This window comes from Peromyscus leucopus, chromosome 14, assembly GCF_004664715.2.
Source record: "Peromyscus leucopus breed LL Stock chromosome 14, UCI_PerLeu_2.1, whole genome shotgun sequence".
Lineage (NCBI taxonomy): Eukaryota > Metazoa > Chordata > Mammalia > Rodentia > Cricetidae > Peromyscus > Peromyscus leucopus.
In genome coordinates this window covers 49,908,712-49,923,765 of record NC_051075.1, presented here as the reverse complement: position 1 = coordinate 49,923,765, position 15,054 = coordinate 49,908,712, and the positions used below count along the sequence as shown (strand labels likewise).

At 46.9% G+C, this 15,054-nt stretch overlaps 1 protein-coding gene across 5 annotated transcripts in view; it reads right to left on the bottom strand.

The window, feature by feature from the left end:
- Positions 1–10,000: 10,000 nt before the first annotated feature.
- Pcnx1 (pecanex 1) overlaps positions 10,001–15,054 on the bottom strand; it is a 149,390-nt gene continuing 144,336 nt past the window's right edge. For all 5 annotated transcript variants that reach the window (XM_028877416.2, XM_028877438.2, XM_028877426.2 and 2 more), the window contains one exon: positions 10,001–14,993. In XM_028877416.2, the coding sequence (XP_028733249.1) occupies positions 14,853–14,993 (141 nt within the window). In that variant the 3' untranslated portion in view covers positions 10,001–14,852. The remainder of the gene's footprint in view (positions 14,994–15,054) is intronic.

Here is a 15,054-nt window from a genome sequence, read left to right as displayed (position 1 = left end):
ACAGCCGCCACCTTCATCCAATCCATGGTGCCTACTCAAAAGAGTCCATCAGGAGCAGGCGTATGGACTGCTCATGTTCTCTCATTGAAAGAGGGTTGGACCTTCACGTGAGGGTCTCCTCCAATTTTTCCCAAATTGCATGTAGCCTTGGGGTCTGGGGAGGTACTGGAGTGCACAGGCTGAAGAAGGGTTAATAGAAGAGGGTTCTGTCTACGCAGCCACGGGAAAACCATCATCCGCGCTGAGTGTAGCCCTTCCTGAATGGCTGCTTTAGGGCCATCCCCATTCCTGCCTGTAACCCCCCCACTCACTGTTCTGTAAGTAAGCCTCAGAAAACTCCTTGGTTCCGCAGAGTGACTTTGGTGGGACGGGTCTTTGCTTTGTCTGGGGGACACTAAGAGGGAAGACTGTTTTGTCTTCCCATGGAAGGAAGTTTTACAACATCGAATCATTGGCTAACTCAAGTCACATCGTTAAGGTTAAGCTAAAAAAGGAACGGACTGTGCCTCTCACTGGGTCAAGGCAAGGGTTTGGATATAGGGAGGGGTGAAGGATTAGGGCCAGTCATTCACCTGAAAAGCCCTGCCTTATCTTGGCCTCTGAAGCACCGCCCACTCCCACACCCCTCCCTGCTCTCTAGACTCAGCAGCATCCTGTCTCCATGGATCTGAGCTCACGGACCCAAGGAGAGAGCACTGAGCTGCCCAACACACACACTTGCCCTCACCTTTCGCCTTTCTCCCTCCCTGCTCTTGAGAGCATGCCAGTTGTTCCAGAGCCATTTCTCACAGCCATAAAAGTGGTCCTGTTCCACTCCACTGTGCAAGGGGAGCTACAGAACAGCCTAATTGCCATGGCGACACACAATGCCAAGTGGGTCTTCATGTAAGCTTCCTGTGCTTCCTGTGACCATGTCAACAATTGCCAAGAACTATTATTTTACCGCATGAAACTTCCCTCCCGGCAGGATGGAGAAAAGCACTAACGATGAGACTGTGGACCATCACTTGGGGCCTTAAGACTGATTATCAATCAGAAACCAAATAACCACAGTCAGGAACATCACTTGAGACCTTCTACTCGAGGCATGTCATGTGCTTTATAGACACAGTAAGTGAGGATAGTGTTGTTCCTGAAACAGGGATGGATCACTTAGGAGAAGTCCAGTGAGCCTTGACAGCAACAGGGAGTCCATGGAAGGGGATGTCATTGGCCAGAAATCAGAGAGTTGGGTGACGATGTAGTCTCCTATCTAACAACATGAGACGCAGTCTCAAAGGAGAATGAACAAGCCCGCTCAGAAGGGGTCTAGCCAGCTGGGGTCCTCAAGGGTGCCGGGCATGTGGGCCTTATTATGCCAAGGAAATATGTGGTGGAGAAATGGGAGAGGAGGAGGAGGAGGAGGAGGGAGGGAGAGAGGAGAGAGAGAGAGAGAGAGAGAGAGAGAGAGAGAGAGAGAGAGAGAGAGAGAGAGGAAATGGTTCATGCACCGTGGACAGATGCAGAAAGGAAGAAATGAAGATGGCGAGGAGTGGGCAGATGCTGGAGGTCTCCTTGTCCCCTGGGGCCAGGGTAAAGGCATGAGGAGTAGACTGAGGGGGGAGTCTGCTTGCCACCTGGGGCCATGGTGATGTCTGGGCTGGGCTGCTGACAAGGGCCATGTTTGGGTCCCTGGTCCTACAGTAGCCAGGGTCTGTGTTGAACTTCCATGGTTTCTGTTGTTGTCAAGTGCCATACTGATTCCAGCAGGCTGGGCCGCCTCCTGGGGCTGTGTTTGGTTCATGTGCTGCTGGGTCTGTACCGATCTGGGAGGCTTTTGCCGCCACCTGGGGCCATGGCAACGAGGCTGCTGCCAAGGACCATGCCTGGGCTGATGGTCCTACTGAAACTGAGTTCTATATTGATGCTCATGTCCCATGGTGTCACCAAAGGCCACATGAAGCCTGGGGTCTAGGCTGCAAACTGTGGCCTTGGTGTCCAGGGGCCATGGTGTTGCCAGAGCCATCCTGATCCAGGGTTACCACTTGGAGCTAGGGTGTCGAACAGACCGAGCTGCTGCCTGGGGCCACGTCTGGGTCCATGGCCCAGTTGCAGTTGAGGTCTATGTTGAAGTCTGTGGCCCAGGTTGCCACTAGAGCCCATACCGAGGCCTTGGATCTGGACCAAAGCCTGCGGCTTGGTTGGAGTATGAGGGCTACACTACAGCAGGGACCATACAGATAAGGGTGGCCTGTGCTGCCACCTGGGGCCATGGTGGGTCCATGGCCCTATAGCGGCCAGAGTCCAGATTGATGCATGTGGCTTCTATTGCCACCAATTGCCATGAGGATGCCCAGGGTCAGATCAGCCACTTGAGTCCAAGCTGGTGTCTGTGGACCAGGATGCATCCAGATCTGAGTGCCCTATGCTGCTCGTCAATGCCATGGTGATGTCCAGGCCAGAGCTGCCGCTGTGGGCCAACTCAGGGTCCATGACCCTACTGCAGCCAGGGTCTGTGCTGTTGTCCAATGCTCCTGTTACCATCAAAGGCCATGCAGACACCAGAGACCGAGGGCTATTTTGGTGTCTCAGGGCCATACTGCTACTGGGGCAGTGATGATATCCAGACCCAGCTGCTGCCGAGGACCATGTTGGAGGTCCGTGGTCCTATCACAGCTGGGGTCTGTGCTGAAGTCCTGGTCCTGCATTGCCACCAAAGGTCACATAGAATACCCAGGGGTCGGGGCTGCAACCTGAGGCCTTGGTGGTATCTGGCAGCCATACGGCCACCAGTACCATTCCCACCTGAGTGGCCATTCCTTCCACCCGAAGCCAGGATGTTGTCCGGGCCCAAGCTGCTGCCCAGGGCCATGTCTGGGTCCATGGTCCAGCTGCAGCTGGGGCCTGTGTTGATGTCTGTGGCCTGTGTCACCTCAGGAAGCCTTACGAACCATGTGAGATGAAATCAGAGGGCCATGATGAGCAAGTCCCACCCTTCGCTGGCCCTGGGAAAGAGGCTGGTCTTGCCTCTTGCTGGACACTATAGCAAAAGAGCTGGCTCCGGCACTTGGGAGAGATGTACAGTCAAAGGTGACCCAACCTGGAGGGGAGCATGTAGGGGCGTTGACTCTACCCCCTTGCCTGAGGCGGGTGGTCCCATGGCTCAGACTGACCAGCTTGGTTACTACTCAGGCCCACAGCCCAGCCTTGGGTTGACCCACCCTAGCATCTACCCCATCTAGGACCTGCTGGAGTTCATGAAGGGACTGGCCCTGTGGAATGATACCCCCAAGATCTTCAAGACTTGGGGCAGCCACAGGATATCCTAGAGGAATTCTGGTGAGGATCCAGTGGTGATGGTGTACCAGAAACCAGAGGCCTCGAACCAGACCAGTGGCTCATTGCAATGAGCATTTGCCAGTAAAGCTGATGGGACAAAGGAGTGTACTGTGTGACACACCGAAGCCTCCAATGCCACCAGGAAGAATGAAGAGGTGTTGGAGAGGTGGGAAAGAAGGAGAAGCAAAGAGATTTTCCTGTTGTTGTTGTAGGTTTAGTTTTTGAGGGTTTTGTTTGTTTGTTTGTTTTTACTTTTGTTTACTTGCTTACTGTGTTTTCTTTTCTTTTCTGGGTGGGTGAAGCAGGGACGAGGGGAGGATATGGGGAGACCAGGAGGTGAGCAGAATTGGCGTGCATGATGTGAAACTCTTAAAGAGTCAATAAAGAAGTTAAATTGAGAGAGGGAGAGGGAGAGGGAGAGGGTGGGGGAGAGGGAGAGGGAGAGGGAGAGGGGAAGGGAAGAGGGGAAGGAGAATGAACAAAACCAGTAACAACAGCAACACAAACATGGAAACAGAATTCAGGGAACTGGGAAAGATGTGGCTGAGACTAGAAACTCTTTGTCTAACCTACTGCACAGTGGAAAAGGACCACAGAGATGTGTGTGTGTGTGTGTGTGTGTGTGTGTGTGTGTGTGTGTGTGTGTTTGTGTTTCCATTAAAATATAAGACAAGGGCTGGGAATGTAGCTCACTATCAATAGAGTGCTTGGTAATATTCAGGAAGCCCTGAGTTCAAGCCCAAGCATAAACCTGGTGTGGTGTTATAAGACTGTAATCCTAGGACTCTGGAAGTAGAAACAGGGGCATCAGAAGTTTAAGCTCACCCATGGCTACTTATCGATTCTGAGGTAAGCCTGGGCTACACGAGACCATCTCAAAAACAAATCAAAACAAAATCAATCAATCCACCAATCAATGCATGCCTATACAAATTAAAACACTGTAAATGTGTGGACCGAAGAGGGGATTACCTTTGTTATGACCCATCATCTTCTCTGGCAGCAAATCCCTGTCTCACCTTGTGGGTGGTGAACAGTCAGTCTCCTGTGAGCTTCCAGAGTGTCCCACATAGCTATAGACATGAAATAAAAAGCAGACATGCCTGCGTCCACTAGGCTGCCGGCACTATTCTGAGTTTACACACACACACACACACACACACACACACACACACACACACAAGCACACAAAGACACACCCTTCTTGAATGCCACTAATTTTTCAAACTTGCTTTTTGCTTTGATATGTATTGGAAGTTTTTTTAAATGAGTACTTACAAATCTGTCTCCTTTGCTAAAAATTCATCCTACGGTTTAAAAAGTAGTGCCTACATCTGGTAGAACTCCAGGGGGAGTACGGGGAACAGACGGTAACATTTCCTGCCTGCAGCTTTCATTTTGTTTGAAGTATGTTTCTATTGTCTAGGCACTTCATTCATGTCTCCGTATTTTCAACTTTTAAAAATCAGTATCACCACCCCACTGTCTCACATCATACACCTGAATTCGTTACTTTTCTATTGTGATAAAATGCCACAAACAAGGCAACTTACAAAAGGGAGCATTTCACTGGACTTACAGTTCCAGAGGGTTAGAGTCCGTGACGGCAAAGTGAAGCCGTGGTGGCAGGAACAGCCGAGAGCTCACATCTCAAAGTCACAAGCAGAAGGCAGAGGACACCCCGGGAACGGCATTACTCTTTTCAGACCTCAGAGCCCACCCCCAGTGACACCCCTCCTCCAACAAGGCTACTGTTGTTGTGGAATGTTTAACTATGTAAAGATGTGTTGCCTTTGTTTATGCTGTGGAACATTACTTTCACTGTGTCAAGGTGTGTGTGTAACCTTGCTTCGGCTGCCTTTGTTAACGAGGTAAGGATGTGTTACGTTTGTTTGTGCTGCATCTGTTTAATTACATAAAGATGTGTTGTATTTGTTTCACTTTACCCGAAGCACCTGATTGGTCTAATAAAAAGCGGGGCAGGAGAGGGATAGGTGGGGCTGGAGGGCAGAGAGAATAACTAAGAGAAATCTAGGTGAGAGAGAGAGAGAGAGAGAGAGAGAGAGAAGAAAGAACCAGGGAGAAAGAGAGGGACTTGCCCAGGGCCAGAAGCCAGGCAGCTGCCAGCCAGACAGACACGGAATAGAACACGAAAGAAAGAAAGAAAGAAAGAAAGAAAGAAAGAAAGAAAGAGAGAGAGAGAGAGAGAGAGAGAGAGAGAGAGAGAGAGAGAGAAAGAAAGAAAGAAAGAAAGAAAGAGAAAGAAAGAAAGAAAGAAAGAAGAAAGAAAGAAGAAAGAAAGAAAGAAAGAAAGAAAGAAAGAAAGAAAGAAAGAAAGAAAGAAAGAAAGAAAGAAGGGTGGGAGGGAGGGAGGGAGGGAGGAAGGAAGGAAGGAAGGAAGGAAGAAGAAAGAAGAAAGAAAGAAAGAAAGAAAGAAAGAAAGAAAGAAAGAAAGAAAGAAAGAAAGGTAAAAAGCCCCGAGGCAAAATGTAGACAAAAGAAACAGGTTAAGTTATAAGAGCTAGCGGGACAAGCCTAAGATAAGGCCGAGCATTCATAACTAGTAAGAAGTCTCTGTGTCGTGATTTGGGAGCTGGTTGGTGGCCAAAAGAAAAAGCCTGGCACAGGCCACACCTCATAATTCTTCCCAAACAGTCCCACCAACTAGGGGTCAAGTATTCAAACAGAAGAGCCAGTGGGAGCCATTATCATTCAAACCACCACCACATCCAAGTGCTGGCCTTGAACCCATCATGCATGGCCATATTCTTTAAAAAAAAATCTATTTTTATTATTTTTAAATTATGTGTGTATGTTACATATCTGTGTGCATCTATGTGCACACGAGTGCGGGTGTCCTTGGAGGCCAGAAGGTGTCAGATCTCCTAGAGCTGGAGTTAAAGGCAGTTGTCAGCTGCCTAATGTGGGTGCTGGGAACTGAACTTGGATCCTCTGGAAGAGCAACAGTTACTCCTCACCACTGTGACATCTTTCCAGCCACCACCACACTCCTGATTGCTGCATATTAATTGACGGAACACATTCAGCACTCTGCACTCTCCTTTGGACAGGGTTCATTCACTCCATTTATTTCAGGGTTTATTCACTCGTGTTTATTGGTCACTGCTCAGTGGTCTCGGATAACCAGCTGCTTCTGCATTCTCTCGTCATGCACCCCCTGAATTTTAGTAGGTACATGCCACACAGAGTAAAGACTACATCTCCTAGCATCCCTATTGCCATGCGATTATATTCTAGTCAAGGAGACTTATCAGCTTTGGGGTTGAGGCCTTAAAGGGAAAGAATGTAGCTGGGCACAGGGACACACTGCTACAATCTCAGTACTCTGGAGGATGAGGCACAAGGATCCCAAGTTCAAGACTTACCTGGGTGACCAAGTAAGATGAGTTACTGTCTCAAAACAACAACACAACCACCCCAAACCCACCAAACCAAAACCAACAATCTCCCCGAAACAAACACACACACACAAAATCCAAATGGGGGTCGGTAGCTCTTTCCCCAAGTTTTTCCTGGGAGACCCAAGCTGGGTGTGGATGCTGGGCATTGTTCACCACTGGGCAGGGAAGGCACAATGCCAGGAAACAGCGCCCCTTCCACCAGCCTTGCCCTTGGGTGAAGCCTTGCTGTTATGTGCAGGAAGGTATGTGCTTCTGCTGTGTCCTCCACAGTTACACTCAATCACCCGGGCACACTGCTCACCCCAAGTCACCAGAGCAGCTGGTGCAGGCTACCTACCTTCACTCTGCCACACTCAGCTTGCCCTTATCTACCAGCTTGGAAAGCAGGGTACCTGGTGCTCTGTCTTGAAACTCCCATCCCTGAGAGGAGCCCAGGGTCCTCAGCTCCCCCTGGCACTTGTGGGAAGCACCATCCTTACAGATGCACACGGTAGCCATGTGAAGAGCCAGGGAACATTTGTGTATGCTGGGACGCTGCAGCCAGAGTTTGTCAACTGGAGATGGAAATCGGCAACTCCACACAGGCGCTTCTCTTCTCATCCATCTCTAGCAATGTAGCTTAACACCTACTTACGTAGCGTTTACATTGCCTGGGTATCGTGAGAAGTCTAGAGGGCACAAGACACATAGCACAAGTCCCAGGGACATAGCTCAGGGCAGTACAATTACTTAGAAAGTGCACAGCCCTGGAGCCAATCCCTAAACCACACACGCAGAGCATACTGGATGTGTGCAGGCCACATGCAAACACCACATCATTTTGTACAAGGGACCTAAAGCACCCAAAGAGTTGGCTCTAGAACAGTCTTTTGGTTCTAGAGTCTAAAGCACCTTGTACAAAACCAAGGCTTCAAGGGCTGATGTTTTAATAGACAATCTTGATTTCAAGCTTTATGATTGCAGGGCCTACACGGACATTTGCCAGGGAAAGAATTTCAATGGAGATGAGTGTTAAGCAGGCCCAGGAGCCAAGGAGTAATGGCCGGGGGGTGAGGAGGGTCTACCCGTGAGGTCAATGTGCCTTTTGTTGGTTGCTGTTTTCATGCCCCCCTCCCCCACACTCCCCACTTCTGCAAAGGCATCTCAAGGGTACTGTTCCCCCGCACACACAGCCCACCAGTGTCTGTCCAGTGTGGGCTGGACTGCTGCTGCCACCTCCTGGCGGAATGTCAGGGGCACGGCAGAGCCATTTCATTGGCTGAGATTTAGGGGTTTTCTGGACCCCAGGGCTCTCATTTCCTCTAGGATAAAAGGGAAGGCTGTCCTGAGCACACTGCTGTCACAGGTGGGGCTGGAAACACTGTCCCTACCTGGCTCTTCATGATGGCCGACCATGTGTGCTCTCCAGTCCGTGTGTGTCTGTATTGAAGAGGAGCAGCCTGGCAGGTGGGCATGACTAGTCCTTGCTTCGGCCCTCCCGGAGGAAGAAAATCTGGGTGTTTCATGAAGGCAAACTGAGCGCCAATGCCCACAGGCAGCTTCGGCATACTAAAGGATGGCCTTGTCTTCCCAGCCACAACCCCACTGAGCCTCTTGACTCTTGCCTTGGTTTACAATTTTGAGTTCCTATAGTCAAGACCCTGTCATGTCCATAGCCTGGAGCTGAACACGGGGAAAATATGAGACGTTCTTTGGCCAGTATAGTTGCCAGCACTTCCAGAATTTATTCTTATGTAGCCCTTCTCTCTAGCCTGTGACCACGGATGCTGTGTGCCACTGGACTCTTCAAACTCAAAGAATCACCCATTCCCCTGGACTGTATGAAGTCCTTGCCTAGGAAGTAGCCTCAACCAAGGATGCTCACTTCTGGAGGCAGGTCTCCTCCCAGCGAAAGCCCACACCCAGTCATTGCCCTAGTCCTTGTACCTGAAGCAACTTTGAAGAAGCATGGGGTATGGTGAACTAGCTGTGAGCTTCGTGGAAGCTTGTGTGGCCACTGCATGGTGGGACAACTCTGAAGAGGCATGGGGTATGCTGAACTAGCTGCAGGCTTCGTGGAAGCTTGTGTGGCCACAGCATGGTGGGTCGACTTTCTCCTCTGCCCAGCACTTCCTCCAGCCCTCACAGGGTAAAATTAGTGCCCTGGAGAAACACCCGAAGGATGAGGGCAGCTGCCCACTCACCTAAAGCAGCGTCAGTGCTACCTGGGATGCTGACTTGATCTGATACAAGCAGGTTTCGAGATGAGACCAGAGATCTGGTGTATTCTCATCCGGGCCAGTTAATAATCATTCTACTAGGCAGGAGGGGGGAGAACAAGGGAATCCGTGGCTGATGTGTAAAATTAAATTATAAAATAAAAAATCATACTATTAAATAAAAAATAAGTATCTATCAACCCAATATTCCCAGAAACGAAAGGAAACATGGACCTGACTTTCCCCCTTGGCACGGCTACCTCACTTACGTGAAGTGCTGGCTCAAGAGTCAGGTAGCCACAGTCAGGTGAGCCTTAAAAGCTCACCTTGCCTACTTCAGGGACGATGTCCCCACATGGGTACAGCCAGCAAAGCACCTTGGATGATTTGAGATGAAAAATCCTAAGTAAACTGCACTAAAAGGTGGAGGTCTCATGGGACCCAAGTTTCATATCAACAGCCTCAGGAATTAGCTCCCAGGGGAGCATGACTCTCAAGGGACCCCTCCTTCCTTTGAAGAGGTTTTGCTTAACTGGCATGTTTCCTGTTACAGATCTATACTGTCCTTAAGATGGAACACTGCCAGGAGAGAGGGGGCAAACTGCTGGGGATTCTGGTGCAGAAAGTAAAGAATCTGCCACCCACCGGTTCTTACTGCTTAAAATGATGCAGCAAGCGCCTCGTCCAGAGTATCTAAGTTCTCTCCATACACGTTTGCATCCTGAAGGATGTGTGAAGACACCGGTTGGTGAGTGTGCAACCCTGGTACACTGAGATGCTCTTCCTTGCTCTGCGTTGTACATTAGTGCAACTCAACACATGTACACTGTACATGTAAACATGTGCATCTGGCATGTTCTACAATTAACATGTAATATTTACCTCAGAGGGCGGAGACACCTTTGTGCAAGAGGTAACACAGTGTACTTTTATCTGGTGGAAGCCCAAACCCCACGTTTACAGGCTTAAAATGTTACTTCAGAACTAAGTGTGGTTTTAAAAGTATGCAGAACTAATATACTGTATTCTACGTTGGTTTAATTTGACAAAAATGGACAGAAGGCAAAATGAAAAAGGTTTATTTCCTGTGTTTTTATCCACGGCCAATACTGTATTTTTTCTGATGAATATATGTCAAAAGACCTCTCAGCTTTATTTTCCATTTTATACAACTACAGTATTTACAAGCAGTTTACCGTAACACTCACACACACTCACAGACACGCGCAAGGACACATAGCCTTATCTCGGGTGTATACTGAATGCTGGTAAAGGCAATGACCTTTCAGAGCCCATGATCAGAAAAGGGAAAGCTGTCCTCCTTTCACAGATCCACTCACCCCCAACCATTTCTAACATCCCTTCTTCCTTTTCCTCATGCAGAACTCGCTGCCAGACTTAAACAGGGTTAATGTAATCAATGTTGACAATGTCCTGAAAGTAGAACTTTAAAAAAGCACGAGCCGATACAACTCTCCCCATTTCTATTGTTTTGGTTTCCGACTCAAGCTTCACATACAAAGAATTTTGTTCAAAAACAAGCACACCGACCCCAAGAGTCATCTGGAGCAGCCATCTTGTCTCTGTGGTGCAGATGTGCAGGTAATGCAGACTCACCCTCACTACCTGTCAGAGGACCTCTGTTACTCCTACTGGTTCCAATGAATCAGAAGAAGAGGGAGAGCCTATATAATAGGCCTAAGTATGACGTCCAAGCTGTGTGTAACCCTGCATGACCATCAGCTTGAGTCATGGACAATTCTACGCTGAGTCCACAAAGTGGCACATCAGGATGTTCAGCTTACAGATGAGCGTCTGACCCAATTCAGAAAGGACAGACAGCTGTTTCTAGGCAAGAAAAAGAAACCCTTACCACACAGTTCTTGACAGGTAACTCTGGGGAGGTGACTCATTACAGAAAATAGACCTCTCTATTCAAGCCAGGTTAGAGCCTTCCAGACCTATTTGATAACCAATCCTTTCTGATTACAGCTAGTGAATAGTTAACAAGTTTCAAATGAGACAGCTTGGGTGTTCATCGACAAGATGATTTTAAAAGAGAATGAGGAAAAGGCCTGGACTTAAATACTTATTTTATAAAATGCCTGTGTATCCAACATATTCAAATCTGTACCACCTGAAACACACTGCAGAATCAGTAAAACTCAATATCCATCTAAGACTGAAAGAGAAAGTTCAAAGGCCAACAGCAGGCTCCATGCACCATTTTAAGTCTTTACTGAATTTCCATTCATCTTGGAGTTAAAGAAAATGGCTCTAGAAGAAGGGACCAAGCTTATCTGAACAGTGTATTGTCTCACAAGAAAAGTGAAGTGAGTCTGTGTCCAAAGTAACTTTATATAATTACTACAAGAGATGAGAAAGACTACTGAGGACTTAAAAAAAATAAAAACCCAGAAATAAATTTGCTTGTATTAATGAGAAAGTACTTAAATATAAAAGTAATTAACACACTGGACAGGAGTTTATATTTTGATAGCTAGTAAACATAAATTCAAAGAATTCTCCCATAACACTATTTTTTTTTCAAGTCACATATTTAGAACAAAAGATGATAGAAATTTAGCTAAAAAGAGAAATAATTTTAGACACTGGGCAAATATTAAAGACCCAGTTTTTGATGAAGTCCTCAAGACTGCAACCCATCAGGTGAGTTCTAGGCTGAGGCAGAAAGATGCTGGTAGGAAACTAAGCAGAATTTACAAAGGGCATGTGACCCTTGCTCAAGTGTGAGGCTTATTTTATAGGAGACACAAAAACTAATTCAGAACGAGTTCATAATGACCTATGGTTTCCTACATAAGAATTTGCATGGGCACTGTTTAACATTCAGTACCCAGAGTCATTTTCTATGTCTTTCAAGAGAGAAATATTGTCTGTTCTCTTCTGGTTCAAGCACTGGAAGTATTATCAATATACTTCAAAAAATTTTTTTTCAAAACACCTCCAATCTAATGGAATTTTATCCCCTGCCAGCGGAAACAGAAGTCAGAACACGGAATGCTTGCCCACTCACCTCAAAAGTAATTACTGTCTTCTTGTAAAGCTTCCACATCGCCTCATCTCTACCCTCCCAAGTCCCATGTGCCGCACCACTGTATGCTAATCTAGACTCAAGGACAAAGTAAAGCCCCTTAGCAAAAAACACACTTGAAAAGTATTTTTGGCTCTTGAAAATGGTGTAGAAGGGGAGTTCCCACCACGATATGGGCTGAAAGAGTCATCAAAAGCCTCGTTTAGGGATACAAATAGTTGGTTGTTTTGTTTTTAATTTTTGTCATTAAAGATGAAATCAAGGCCATTCCAGGATTGTCCACTCAAAGTGGGGCAAGATAAGAAAGAAAATCAGAGACTTCAATGGTGCAGCTCTATCTAAAGGAAATAAAAAGTTGTTTCAACTACTTGCAAAATTACGTTAAAAGCACTGAAGTATGCTGGAGTTTTGTACTTTAGTGAGAAATGCTAAGCAGAAAATCTAAAATACTAGCTTGCTATCTAGGTGGGTACTGGGAGACAAAGAATCTATAATAAATTTAATCTTCAGACACAAATCTTCAATTATCACTATCCTCCCTGCTAAAATTAGAAAAGTAGTTTTTTAAGGTTATCAGTTTTAGATTAAAAAACTAAAAACAAGACTTCTCTTAGGGTTCCTAATTTATAAATTTAATAAAGTTATATAGTAACAACAACACCTTGTTTCAAGAAAAATGTCCAACTTTCCCAAATTAAGACTTGATGATATACATGTTCCATACAGAACCCCGTCTTACATGTGGAATCTTACTTCCAGAGCATTTAATACCTAACAATCATGAGAGGGACTAGGCATAAACAGAATTCTGACCTTTGACCAAATCATCTAAAGTTCATCTTCTGATGCTGTCTCTGTGGCAAGACAGATCATCTTCCTCCTTAGACGGCAAACCCTCCACTTACTTCTCCGCCTAGGAACAGTCATGAAAAGATCAGACTCGGTTCTGAGCAGGGAAGGAAACCAGCAGCAGGGAGCGCAAGTCCTTTGAGAGGTTTGAAACACGGACACACAGGCTAGGTGCTTAGCGTCAGAAAGACCACCACGGAACACACTGTACAGCAAGGATCTGCCCAAATGAGGCAACAGAACAGAGGACCAGAAGCGGGAAGAGACACTGTAAAGTGGTCAATTTAGAGATAGAAAGGGCTCCTTTTGTAAAGGTTCAATAAGTCATCTGACAAATAGTTTTCAACAATAAAGTCTGCAAAGTTTAAAGTCTATGGAAACGTCAATACAAGGCACATTGGGTTCGGAACGACCACCGATTTCGAGAGTAACACGGGGAAACAAACAGGGTTTGAAGCACAGGTGTGGGAAGACTCCTCCCGGCTGCCGCCGCCAGCTCTCATCCTGTCTCCTGTCCCGTCAGGCCACACGTGACACCTGGATCCTAGTCAGTGGAAACAACAGCTCTCTCCTCTCCCCTCAGAAGATATTACATCCCTGTGGCCTCACACAGATGCCACCGAGTCAACTGGCCAGTGCCACACGTTGGAATGGCCACAGCTCAGACAGATGACCAGCTTCTTTCTGCGGTCTGTCCATGGGGAGACAGATGGCTGCTCCCAGGTGCTCAGAGGAGACGGGCGATTTTCTTTGGAGTTTAAAACAAAGGGAATTTCAAGCATTTTAAAAATGCTTCAAGTTGCAAATGAAACCTAAACTGTAGTTTGCACGCAGCCTCACTGTAAATCCAAGGTCCAGAATTCCCTGAATACATGCTCCTTAAAAACCAATATAATTTATGAGACAACATATGGATTAAGTCAATTGCACAGTTATAAATATCTTAAATGACAGGTATACACCATAAATTACAGGAAATCAATTCAAGTAATAGAAAAAGAACACGAAGGAAGCAAAGTGCGGAACTGCTAAAGACGACAGAGCAAGAATTGCGCCACATAGCCAATTTTGTTTGAAAAACTTTTACTTGAGAAACCGAACTTCATGAGTAACTTCAAGAGCTAGGAACTCTTCAAACAAAAGGCAACCGATCCTTCAAGTTCCTGGGCCTTCGTCATCTTGAAAAGCAAAAGCATGTTCCAGAAGTAACTCCAGAGCCTGGCCCCAGCTGGAGAGGCGCGGCACACTTGAGAAGAGAGAGGGCGGCTGGCGGTGGCGCTCGCCAGGCCGATCCTCTGGTCACCAGCTCTGGGAAAAGTCAGGGATGAAGCTATGTGTGTGTCTCCAGAGTCCAGCACACTAACAGGAAAGGACCAGCAGGTCCTGGGGGCTATGGGTCGGGGGAGGGGGCTAATCCTGAAGGCAATTTAAATAATGGTATTTTATTTTTATATATAAATAAATGTTCTGAGAAATCTCAGATTTAGTGCATTGCTGTAAAAAATTAGTGCAGTTTTTTCATTAAAGTTTTTAGCTTTCAAGGAATAAGATAAACCTACGTCTATTCATCATCTTTCTCACTGTACATTATACTTTTATACTGTTAAGTGTCAAACTGAATGTTTCCACATGGGTCTGTTTGTAAAAATCATGGTCAATGGATTTCATTTTCTACGACAAAAACCATGGCAACTGTTTTTGGCAAAGAAATTAGAAAAATATGAGCTCAGAGTTAGAGACAAGAGCCTGTGGGTTAAAGCATAAATGCATAGAGAGCCTTTCAGAGACAGGCTCCGACAGATTTGCCTTTCATGCAGCTAACTTAAAAAAATAGTTCGGCTTTATTTGGGGATGGAGACAGTGACAGGAGTCGGGTGGAGGCGCTTAACCAGGCCACTGTTCGAGTCTTGGCTGGGAAGGGCAGCCAGTCCCGCAGGGGGTCTTCTGCAGCCTTACTCTCTCTCCAAGGGTGGGAAGGCAGAGGAAGGAACGCAGGTGCACAATGCAGGCTCACACTTCTGCCCCCAGTTCCAGGACCCCAGTTTCAATGACAGTCACGTATTTATCATCAATCTGGACCAGGAGCACTGTCTTGTCGATGTGGGACCTTGTACCTGGGTCTCTGCTGCAAGGCACCCATCGGTGAATCACCTATGAATCAGAATAAAGGTGCAGTTAGAGCTTGCATGTGCCCGTGACCTCACTGGTGCCC